Source organism: Cibotium barometz, chromosome 49, assembly GCF_041138505.1.
Source record: "Cibotium barometz isolate CiBa-2024 chromosome 49, ASM4113850v1, whole genome shotgun sequence".
Taxonomy (NCBI): domain Eukaryota; kingdom Viridiplantae; phylum Streptophyta; class Polypodiopsida; order Cyatheales; family Cibotiaceae; genus Cibotium; species Cibotium barometz.
The window spans coordinates 22,030,168-22,041,949 of record NC_141094.1 but is presented as its reverse complement, the minus strand read 5'-3'; the positions used below and the strand labels follow the sequence as shown (position 1 = coordinate 22,041,949).

At 41.1% G+C, this 11,782-nt stretch overlaps 1 protein-coding gene across 1 annotated transcript; it reads left to right on the top strand.

Moving 5' to 3' along the window:
• Positions 1 to 9,135: 9,135 nt before the first annotated feature.
• LOC147610404 (uncharacterized) lies at positions 9,136 to 11,253 on the top strand. The gene is made up of 2 exons (XM_086786102.1): positions 9,136 to 10,506; positions 10,767 to 11,253. The coding sequence occupies exon 1, from the start codon at positions 9,145 to 9,147 to the stop codon at positions 10,327 to 10,329; it is 1,185 nt and encodes a 394-aa protein (XP_086642228.1). The 5' UTR covers positions 9,136 to 9,144; the 3' UTR covers positions 10,330 to 10,506; positions 10,767 to 11,253.
• Positions 11,254 to 11,782: the final 529 nt, after the last annotated feature.

The window sequence follows — 11,782 nt, the reverse complement described above, 5'->3', positions numbered from 1 at the left end:
CTGGGTCAAAGATTCACTTTGATGACAGATCATCAGAGCTTAAAGTGGATCTTCACTCAGAAGGATCTCAACATGTGCCAAAGAAGGTGGATGCAGACCCTGTAAGAATTTGATTTTGAAATCAAGTACCGCCGAGGCAAAGAAAATGTGGTAGCAGATGCCCTCAGTAGAAAAGCCTCCTTGCTTGCAATCACAGTGGTGTCAAATCCATTGATTAATGAAGCAAGAGAGAAGATCATGTAGGATAGATTCTTTGGCCCTATTGCTATCCTACTTATGCAGGAAAGCAAAACTCCTCAGGAGTTGAACTGAGTTCAAGGGTACAACCTGGATGAAGGAATTATGTATTATAATAGCAGGCTATGCATTCCCAATGATGAGGGAACTAAGGGTCAAATTCTGAATGAAGCCCATGATAGCGTTATAGCAGGACATCCAAGTTTCATCGAGACCTACATGTCTGTAAAGACGGTGGATGATGAGGGACTAAGGAAGCGGTTTATGAGTGAAGCGCTAGGTGACCTGCAAAGGATCCTAGTAGAGGGTGCTGACCATACGGTGCTCGGGCTCTGGGTCACCGAAGACACCCACACGTATGTCGTGGAAGATATTGGAACAAGGAGTAAGAGTTGTTTTCTGAATTCGGGCCTGGATCTAGTTGATTGACCTTGCTGGTCCTCAACGGATGAGTCCATGGCTCTTTTATATAGATCTGTTGGTTGATCTTGCTGATCTTCAACGGAGATTCCATTTTGATTTTTATAAGTGAATATATTGTCGGGTACTATGAGCGAGGAACTATCGAAAACGCCCCTGAGTGGATAGGTGGTGAACGTTATGGTTGCCAATGATGCCATAGGTACACCGATGAAGGAAAAATTAGAAATTAGGATTCAACCTAATAATTTTGGAGGATTATCAGTGATACTATAGTTTCATTAAAAGATTGTTTTAAAGACAGCTGAATCTGTGAAAAAGGCAATTTCATATTGGGTGTGTAAGTGGTATGACTAGTTTTAAGTTTGCATGAATATCCGGCTAGGGGGCCTGGGAAATCTTTTCCCTGGTACCCGGGACAAAACCTAACCAAATTCTTAATTGGATCTCATCACTATAGTGGTTGGGCGGTTGGCTAACCCATGGAATTGGATGGGGTTAGGCTGGACTAATGGATCCCTAAAATGAGACTCAATTCTGCTATAGTACAATAGATGAAGCAAATCCCAAATACAAATTGTTCTATGGAAAAGAATCAACGGTTATGCCTCTCAATGAGGAAAAAAAGGTTGGTCTCTATGATCCAAGTGCAAGTCTTTTCCTTGATTTGACTATGATACTTACGGGTTTGGTCACATCAGTTCAGTAGGTTAAGGGTCTTGACTACGTTAGAGTAAAAATATCTTGGAGGAATCGCCCGTGCTTTCTGGGCAAGGGAAGTTTTTTCGGGTTCGGTTTTGGAAGAACCAAGGGATTAGTCTCTTGTCCGGATATTCATGGGCGAGGTCTCCAGTGAAGGACCCTGCCCTGCGCAAGAAGTGCTACTTCCGCTGCTGCTGCTGCTAGCACTCTAGGATTCGTTGCGTGGTGGGGATAGGGATCTTTCACAAATGAGGAACTGAGAAACACAATCTCGTTCTGATGATTATTTCTACGTTCCTCCGAATCCATCCTTCCTTCTCTTCTCCCCCATTATTAACATCTCTTAGTTTTCCCACTAACACAATTCACATGCAACATTGCTTATGATTGCCAAAAACAAAGTGAGCCAGAAAGAAAAAAAAGGAAAAAAGAAAACATGCTCACACAAATATATAAATATGCAATCATTTACAGAAACCCCACCCCCCCAACCCGTTAGGAATTCCCAATACATAAATAACCTTTTCCTTTACTAACTAGCTTTTCTTCTTCCTTCCGAAGGAACAAAGACCATTGAATATCACTCTACATCACAAACCATATACAAGCTTGTCAATTCTCCCCACACAAAGGTCTTCAATGTGATCATGAGGACGCAATCGCCCCATCAAGAAAGGGGAGAATGTTAACCTATTCCTAGGGTTAACAAGAGCTACTACCATTATCTTATATCAAGGAGTCAAGGTAGATACACCAAAAGGTCATACATTCAAGATATGAAACAATGGCATCCAAATCTACAACTTGGACAGGCGCTCATAATGGTGTTACGGAGTATTTATGGCGATTTTTGCTTTAAGAGCATGTGGTAGCATGCAGGATGAAGTCCCAAGTGATGTACTTCATGGATATATTATAAGAGTAGTCATTGTAATAGCATTAGGCCTCTTATGAGCCTAAAGTGCCCGACCGGCCACAATTGAAGTGAGTGTGAACACTTATGGCCATGTATATAAGTGAATTTCTCTCACAATACAACATACTATCCCATTGTGCAATTGAGTCTTGCTCTTACTAATCTTTTTGCTAATCTCTCTCTCTAATGCATACTAGTGAGTGTGTGTGAGTGATGTGAGGTGAGAGGAGGGACGAGTACACGTAGTGCAACGTGGCTATGTGACAATGCTCAAGGGAGGCGCGATGGAATTGCTTCTCAAGGAGTTGTAGACCTTAGAGAACTCAAGGGTTACGAGCTCGGCCATTGGAAAGATCCTCACGATAGTTGTGGTTCACCAGGTAATCTCTTGTTGGATGTGTTTCAAGTGGGATTAGGGTGAGCCACAACACCACTTTTATAACTTCCTTTAACTTTTTTGCTTAGATGAAACCATTCACCTATTTTGTAGTGTTTTTTAACCTTTTGGTATTGTCTAGTTCGATAGAATTTTATTTTGACATCTTCTCTATAGCAGTAGGTTTGCAAAACCTATCTCTGTTTGAAAGTTGTTTTGTTGTGTTGCTGTTTGCAAGTATCTTTTCATAAAATTTCACCATTCTCAATGAATTGATTGTACAACTTTCAACATATCTCTCTACAAAATTCCTAGCAAAAGATTACAAATTCTACTTCCTCTGGGATGTAAGAGGGTCTTCTTGGCTCATCACATTGTTAAAATGCTCGCCTTAATGGACCTACAGCAAATTAACTCTAACAAAAACGTACTTGGGGATTACACAAAAGCTCACCAAAGTAAAAAAAACCTTGCTTGAAAAAGCTCGATAAACATCTTTTCCCTATTCATGGTGTGCATCTTGTTTACAATCATTTCATCATCATTTTTGCAGTTCTATTCCCACAAAAACAAATTATTGGCTTCCAAGGTTGTGTGTGCGTGTGTGTGCGTGTGTGTGCATGCATGTGTGTGTGTTTGGTGTGTACATGTGTGCGTGTGTGTGCATGCATGTGTGTGTTTGGTGTGTACATGTGTGCGTGCATACGTGCATGTGTGCACATGCACACGTGTACATTTGTTTGTTTGTACATACTTGTGTACATTTTGTGTGTTTGTACATACTTGTGTGTACATTTGTGTGTTTGTACATACTTGTGTGCATATTTGGATGTGTGTGTGTGCATGTGCGTGTGCATATTTGGATGTGTGTGTATGTGTGCATGTGCATGTGCATGTGCAGTGTGCGCATACATGCACATTCCCTCTCTCTCCCTCTTTCTCTCTCTATCTCTCTCTCTTGCCCCCCAATATATACATGCACCCCTTTTTTTCCCTTTGTTCAAAGACCCATATTGTTTTATTATTACAGAACAAGGTATGAGAATGCCTTTTAGTGTACTTCACAATAGCTATTGAATATGCATTCCTTTGAATGAGGTTTAGGAATCGAAATGATAGACATCATTTATTCGTTGAAATGTAAATGTATAATACTCTTTTTATTTCAAGTTGGTAGATCACTTTGAAGTTTGGAGAAATGTTATACATAGTGGGGTTTCAAAGTGCTTCAAGTTGTTGATTTCTTTAGCTTAGAAAAGGTTAAAGAAAAGAAAAGGTGATGATTTGTGAATTAAAAATATATTGTTGCATATAACACACAATCGTGGCAGATTTTATGCATCATTTAGAAATAATAAAATCACTCAACACTCACTCAACAAGACAAAACATCATTGCACTAAGTCATATCCCCATTGTCAATTTAATTGCCTAGTTTATAAAGTATTTCAAAAAAAAATTCACGTGAACTTTGATGAAATGACAACGAGACATGTATTTTGAGAGCAAAAACGAAACAAAAGAATATGGCAGCAATAATTTGATTTTGCATATGATTTCAAACTTTATGACATGAGAAGTTCATGGGATGGTTTAGGAATCTTTATTAAACCTCTTCTTATCATGGTGTGGGCTTAAAGAAGCTTTGGTGCTCATGATTGTACACATTAACATGTTATTACCTTGAAATAACTTATATGAAGTGTGTCTAGAGGCATCTATTACAAGATTTATTATTTTACATATGTGTGGTGAAATCTTGGGAGTCATACTTTTAAATTTATTATTTTACATGTGTGGTGAAGTCTTGGGAGTCATACTTTTATGGATATATACAACATTAATCATGATTGAAGAGCTCATACCAACATGCTCAAAATAAGTACTTTAAGATAGATCTAGTATAAGAAGAAACATATATTAAAGAAACTAGTAGCTTTGCACTGCACACATTGCACACATCCAAAGTAAGAGAAGCTACAGGTCTATGGTCAATTGGAGAGAGAGAGAGAGAGAGAGAGAGAGAGAGAGTCACACATGTTAAATTGTAGGAGCCTACAATATAAATTAGGCCATGTGCATCAGGATGTAGATTTCTAGGTAGACGGTCCCCTAGTATAGTAATGGGATCTACAAACCTGTAGAGTGAGGCACATTCTCCTTTTCATGCATTCTGTAAAAGAGGTGGCATAACTCATTCCGATTGAGTGACAGTAGATTTGTAGGTAGAATATGGTCCTTTTCATGCATGTTGTAGGTAGATGGTCCCCTACTATAATAAGGGGTTCTACAAACTTGTAGAGTGAGGCACATTCCTTTTCATGCATGCTGTATAATGAGATGGCATAATGACATTCCCCATTAATGTGCAAGTTGTATAACTAACACATTAGCCTCTTAAAGATTTTCTTTTGAAAACTAACACTTGTACACCACTATCAAGGCAAGAAGTGACTCATAACATTTGAGAAACCAAATTTGTGGTTCAATAAAGTAATTGTAAGAGGGGTAAGATCAAACCCGCAATGTAAAGGGGGTGAATACATAGAGAAGTATGATAAGATGAGCCTTTTGAATAGCATAGCCAAGCCAATGGACCACATATAGTCCATATGACAACACCAATGTGTGGGGATGGAACTTGAACTGGAGATCTCTTTATTGTGTGTGTGTGTGTGTGTGTGTGTGTGTGTGTGTGTGTGTGTGTGTGTGAGAGAGAGAGAGAGAGAGAGAGAGAGAGAGAGAGAGAGAGCACTCGCAATATTCCCTCACACAATCAGACTAGAACATGGTATCCTGTTCTTAAAAATCAAAATCCATATTTTAGGTGTTGGAATATCAATAGAAGAGTAATACTTTTTGATATGTTAACAATGGACATTTGAAAAGATTGCCACATGACTTAGGTTATCATTTAGAAGACTATAATATGAGATTTAACAACATATATAGACTTCGTTGTTTTAGCCTTCGAGCATGTAATTGAGTTGGTAGAACTGTCTGGTTCCATGATTGGGGACGGGTTTGATACCTGGCAGCGACACGATGAATGGCACGATTGTTGAGCTAATGGACTAGATCCACCATCCCAACAAGACTTAGTTGTTTTACCTTTTATGGAGAGTGAAAGGTGCACTTTTTTTTTGAGATTAATCAAATGTAGATGCGTATTCGAGGTAGACACAAGTGACGTGGTGTATTAAAAGGCCACTTATTAGCGTTTTAGGAAATCAAATGATAATATAATATCATTTTTAAGGAGAGGGTCCGAGTGGCGTCACGCGGCGTCAGCTCCAGCCGCTATATTGTTAATTTTCGCGACAGTGTGATTGGCGCATGACGGCCTGCGCACGTAGACTAGAGTGTGGAACCTTAATGAAGTTTGAGATCTAACTAAGTGTGTGTAAGTGAAAATCTATATATTCTTGATACACACAATGAGATGTGCCCGTCTTGGCACATTTCATTGTGTGTTCATTTTGGCACTAGCAAGCTAGTCTTGTCAATCATGTATCTTAGCAAAAAAAGTAGGAGCATTATCATCTATTACAATTGAGGGTGGAAAGTCGTGATCCAACAGTGATCTAAGAAGAGTTGTGGGAAACTAGTTCTGATGTCCTCGTCAAGTAAAGCATGGTGTTTGTTCTCAACTATAACAAATACGGTCTTAACGACTATTGGAGGCTATGCCCACTATCTCTGCGAGTGTCTAGTTTGGTTACACAAACTATGAGAGCCAATGTAAATGGCACCAGTTTTGGTGGACTATTATACTATTATACTAGCTCTAAGAGGTAAGGGTGAGTACAAATGTATTTAACAGTACACTAGAAGACTGACAAGATCATTCTAGAGTGGTGTAGAAACTTGGTGCGATGCTTCATTCAATTGGAGGAGTTGTCTTCTTTGAGAAAAGCCTTAGTAACTCATGAATTAGTGGTATGTCAAGAGAGAGAGAGAGAGAGAGAGAGAGAGAGCTAAAATAATATTTTTGGGAATTCAAAAAAGAAGAAGAAAAGACTATATAATTAGGGAGTTTGGGAATATTCCCATACTTTGGGAATTCCAAATGGTGGAACTTTTGATTCTACCTATTAGAGTATCTTGAGTAAAATTCCAAATTTGTCGGTGATTATATATTTAGAGCCTTACACATCAAGAGCTTTCCAAAGACTCAGCGTGCTCCCCATTTGTGAATCTTTACAAAGTGGGAATTGGAAATTTCCCAAAGTCCCTAATATTATCTTAGAAGCGTAAGATGGCCAGAAGTCAAGATCACATGACTTAGACTTGTCTTGCAAAAGAAGGCCAAAATCATAACATTTTTTAATTTAAAAACAAAAGATAATTAAATTCAAGTGAGCTTGAATATTGATTATGTTAGAAAAGCATTTTCTCAATGCTCAATGCTCCACCCTCGTGTGGTTACTGCTACTATGTATTAACCATCATCATCATAGCCTAAAGCTTTGCAAATAGACAAGAAGAATATAAATAGCAAGATATGCACGACAAAGAGAACGGGTTCAATCTCCCCCTATGCATGAGTTAGCACGCTTCCTCATGCATGAGTTTATTTACTAGCAAAAAGCAAGTGCTCAAAAATAGCTTGATACATTCCACTTTGGGTTGTTAATATCAAAAAGTAACTTGGTCTCCAAGCTCGGTTATTTACATTCAAATGGTAGAAATTTAATGAAATGAAACTATGGGCGGGTGACCATCGGCGCACACCAAAACCTAACGGCTGCGCATCGGTCAAAATCCATCGCACCCATGCTACTCCATGCACTGATCTGCTCACCAAAAACACAAGACACATTAAATCCCGCTTATCCGCCCATCACAATTATGCGACCACTTCTCCATGCTCTCGCACGTAGCCAGTCACGAGACGACCATGTGGCAAATGAGCGTACTATAAATACGACATAAAATATCAAATAACTCCACAGATTAATTCCACAATTCACAATTGATGTGAGTAACGGATGTGCCCTATTTTGTAAGGCCCCTTATATAAGGAGTAGTTGACTCGGGCACTCGAGCACTCGACAGATCTAGTTTAGATAGTAGATGGTGGCCAAATGGGGCCCGATAGTTAGGAGGCTGCTTATGTAGACTTGGCACTCTACCGAGTAGGGTGCATGCTTATGCTGGCTATGTGACCGCATTAGTGAGAACTAGATAGAAAACTGAGGACACAATGTACTATTTGAGGGTTCAGATACTCTTATATGGTTGTAAGAGCTATGCAAGCTCCCTAAAGAACTTTGTTGTAGTCTAATATGGCCAGAATCAGATGATATGGACAGATGGCCATTTTGGACGACTAAGACCAACATGGCCGACCTACGTCCATGCCGACCCTGGGCACTATATACAAACTTGTTTGGCTACCTTTGTTTATCATTGAGTTCATTGTGTTAAAGCAGTCTTGTAAGTCGAATTGCCACCAAATCAAATAAGTTGGTGGATAGCCATCAATTAAGTAGTGACATTGTTTATAGGCTCCACTTCTTTCTGTGATTCCGTGATTTGTATTGTGAAGATCCTGTTTCAACTATTGTGTTTTCTTGTAGATTACTCAAGCAAGACTCACATATTGAATGCTACTTTCACTCTTGTAGGTCGTTGTTCCATTCAATGTTCAAAATAAACTTTTTTTCTAACTAGTGAAAAACGGACGACCTTCAAGCTCAAGCAATTTTTATTGAAAAAATGCATAGGTTAACCAATTCTATAACTAAAATTTCAAAAAATATTTGAATCTTAAAATTCAAGGTTAGGCAAAATTACTATTGGTTTTTCTCAATTTACGTTGTGAAAATTATTATATTAAAGGACGGTGTTTTCTACAATGGTTACACCTTATTGTATAAATACTAGTAATAGTTTGAAGATGAAAACTGATAAATCAACGACAACTATTTTATCAGCTTGAATGTTAAGAATTACTACAAAAAAGAAAGCCCTCAGCCATGCGTGGTAGATATAATAGAGAGAGATTGTCTCCAACAGTTGCTGCGGGATCAATGATTAAAGACAAGGTAAAAAGTACACTTGTAGGCTCTGACTTAACATCCACTCCTTCATCATAAACGATGAGCTCCCCGCTCTCTGATGGTCTAGAGTCTAGACACCATTGCGCCGCCGTGGCACGTCGTCCTTCACTTTCAGCCAGAAAGGAGGTTTAAATGGAGCTTTCTAGTTGAAAGATGAACGTTGTCGTGTGCCGTCAGTGTTGCTGCAGCAAAACACACACCCCCCCTCTCTCTCTCTCTCTCTCTCAAACACACACACACACATAGAGAGCAGTTACCTACCATGAATCTCTCTTCGATCCTGCCGTAGTGCCTCCACGACCAGATCATAATGATGTGCTCCCTTGTGTTCTCTTGGGTTTTCCCCGAGATCATCTAAATAGCCGCTCCCCTCCCGATGGCCTTCCAGCTTTTAGCTTGCCTTTCTCTCGCCTGTGTACTGTAGACTTATGGATGGATCAGATGGTGCCTCCCGATCACAAACTCAACGAGACCTCAGCCCCCGTTGTCACTCTGACACTAGTGTGATCGCCCAATTACAGGCCACTTATGTAGCATCATCAAAAGCATCAATTGGGTATGAGCTTTCAGATCATCATCAGCAGCAGGAGCAGCAGCAGCTAAGGTTTCGACTGCAGGCTATGGCGGACGCTGCTGCCGCTGCTCAACAGGCTTCTCAAATAGCTTCATCACACCATTCCGATCCGCAAGCTGCTTTACAAGCCGGTACCATCGCATCCAAGAAGCCGCCCCCGAAGAGATCCTCCAACAAGGACCGCCACACCAAAGTCGACGGGCGTGGGCGGCGCATCCGGATGCCCGCCATGTGCGCCGCCCGGATATTTCAGTTGACTCGCGAATTGGGCCACAAGTCCGACGGAGAGACCATCCAGTGGCTGCTGCAGCACGCTGAGCCATCCATCATAGCGGCCACAGGTACGGGCACCATCCCAGCTTCCATGCTCACCATGTCCGGCCCCTTTCTGCGTGGCGCCCAGGGACAGGTCTTCCAGGCGCCGGCGGCCGCTACTACTGTAGCAGCAGCGGCGCTGCCTAACACAGGCAGCCCAGTTGGTAGTTACAGCGCAGCTCTACAGCAGCAGATGCAAGCTGGTGGGAGCAAAGAATTGGGAGCAGTGGAGAGAAGGGCGCTGTTGATGGAAGCTAATACAGCTATGGAGGCAAGCAGACGGATGGTGCAGATGCAGAGTGGTGTTGGGCAACATGTGACAACCTCTTTGGGCAGCTTTCTGCAGCAGCAGCAACAAGAAGCTGCAGGCAACTTCCTAGGTGGTGCACGTGGAGCGGCTGTTGCAGCAAACAATTACACAGCTGTAATGGCGGCGGCGTCCAGTGGCAGGCCCACTTGGATGCTTCCTAACGTGCAATCCAGTGCCTCGTTCTCAGATCAGATCTGGGCGTTTTCGCCCACGTCTTCCTCTCCTCTCTTCAAGATGGGGGCATCTTCAACACCATTACAGCAGCTACTGGGAGTGAATGATAGCAGTAGCTCTTATGCTGCCGCTGCAGTAAATCCTCTATCTACTCGGTCCTTGTCTTCCTCTACCACAACCGATGCCAATCCTAAGGTCTCTCTACCCAGTGTCGCAGAGCAATCCGAGGATGGAACATAAATCCGGATGTTAAGTCTGGCTTAATTTGATTAATCCGGTTTAAGATGGCCATCTCTGCGATGGTTTAGTGCGACTTTGGATCGGCTAAGTTGGGGCGCAGAGACAGCCTTCCTTCGAGTAGTACAAGCCGGAACCGAGCTGCTCGATAATTAGGGTTAATCTTTGAAAGCTACTAAGGTTAGTGCGCTTCCCTAATCCAACTCGCATTTTAATCCAATTAAGAAAGAGGAGCTGGCCTTCAATAATAGTATCATAACATGGCAGCCTTGTCGTTCTAAAGGTGATGACTTTCCCATGGATGTTCAAGCAATGCACAGTTGTGTTGTTTTCTTTTCGTTTTTGGCCATTTCCTCCTTTGTGCTTTGTCTTTCAATAAAGTAAAGGTCTACACGACATAAGGACAATTTTAACACATCTTTTGATTTGCAATCCTGCAGGCACTTATACTTAGGTTTTGCGCAGGCACGTCCAAGGCTATGTCAACATGCAACCAAAATTGCGAGAAATACCTCGCCTTGTTGAAGAATCAAGTTTGGGCTGCACGCTACGTTCATAAGCTTCTCATGAGTGAAGAGTGTGGAGTGATCAATAAGCTGAATGCCCTTTCGTCTCTCCTGCTATGGCAGCAGAAGTAGGTCCGTCGTTTCTTAAGCAGTAAGTGTGTCTTCTTTCATTAGGTCACTTCAAAGTGTTAATGATTTATTAGCTCTTAGTGTGTTTGACTTACAATAGGAGTGTTAAGTGTCATGATATACTTATTACAAGAGACAAGAAACACCCAAAATAAACCTGTTTCTGTGATATTCATGTTTTTATTGGAAGCGAAGTCTCCCAAGGGCTTTGGCAGAATTCCATGATTATTGTAAAAGAGACCATAAAAAGATATGTATAATAAGTACTTGTTATGGATATGATGTGTGTTTAGCATGATGGGTCATAGCCTTGCTTGCTTTCTCATGCTTTCAATGGTTGGCATTGGATAGGATGGATGCTCCTCTTTTAGTAACATGCATTAAACGTACCCACTTACCACTTTGTTGATTACAAATCCATGAATGTGTGTAAGATGGTAGAAGACTTTAGGTGAATAAGCCTCCTAGGCTTATAGCATTAGTGCCCATGCCTTACTCTTGTGGCATGCAATTTGAATATCATTAAAAGAAGACTTTAGGTAGACAAGGATGTGCACCACTGAGCCCTTTGTTGGGAGCACCTCCAAGGTTTGTGTAAAGGTGCCACCTTTTCACTCTTTTTAGTTGGCAGCATCTACCTAATGATGGGTAGCTCAAAATAACAACCCTTCTATGTATAACTAACCTCAGCCACATGGCATCTATCATAACACATATGCCTTACACATGTATATGCTTTTCTTTGTAAAGGCATGCCGCATGCCCTGAAATTCACAATTTAGGCTTCTTTCCTTCTGCATATAATAAAGCCATAAGGTATC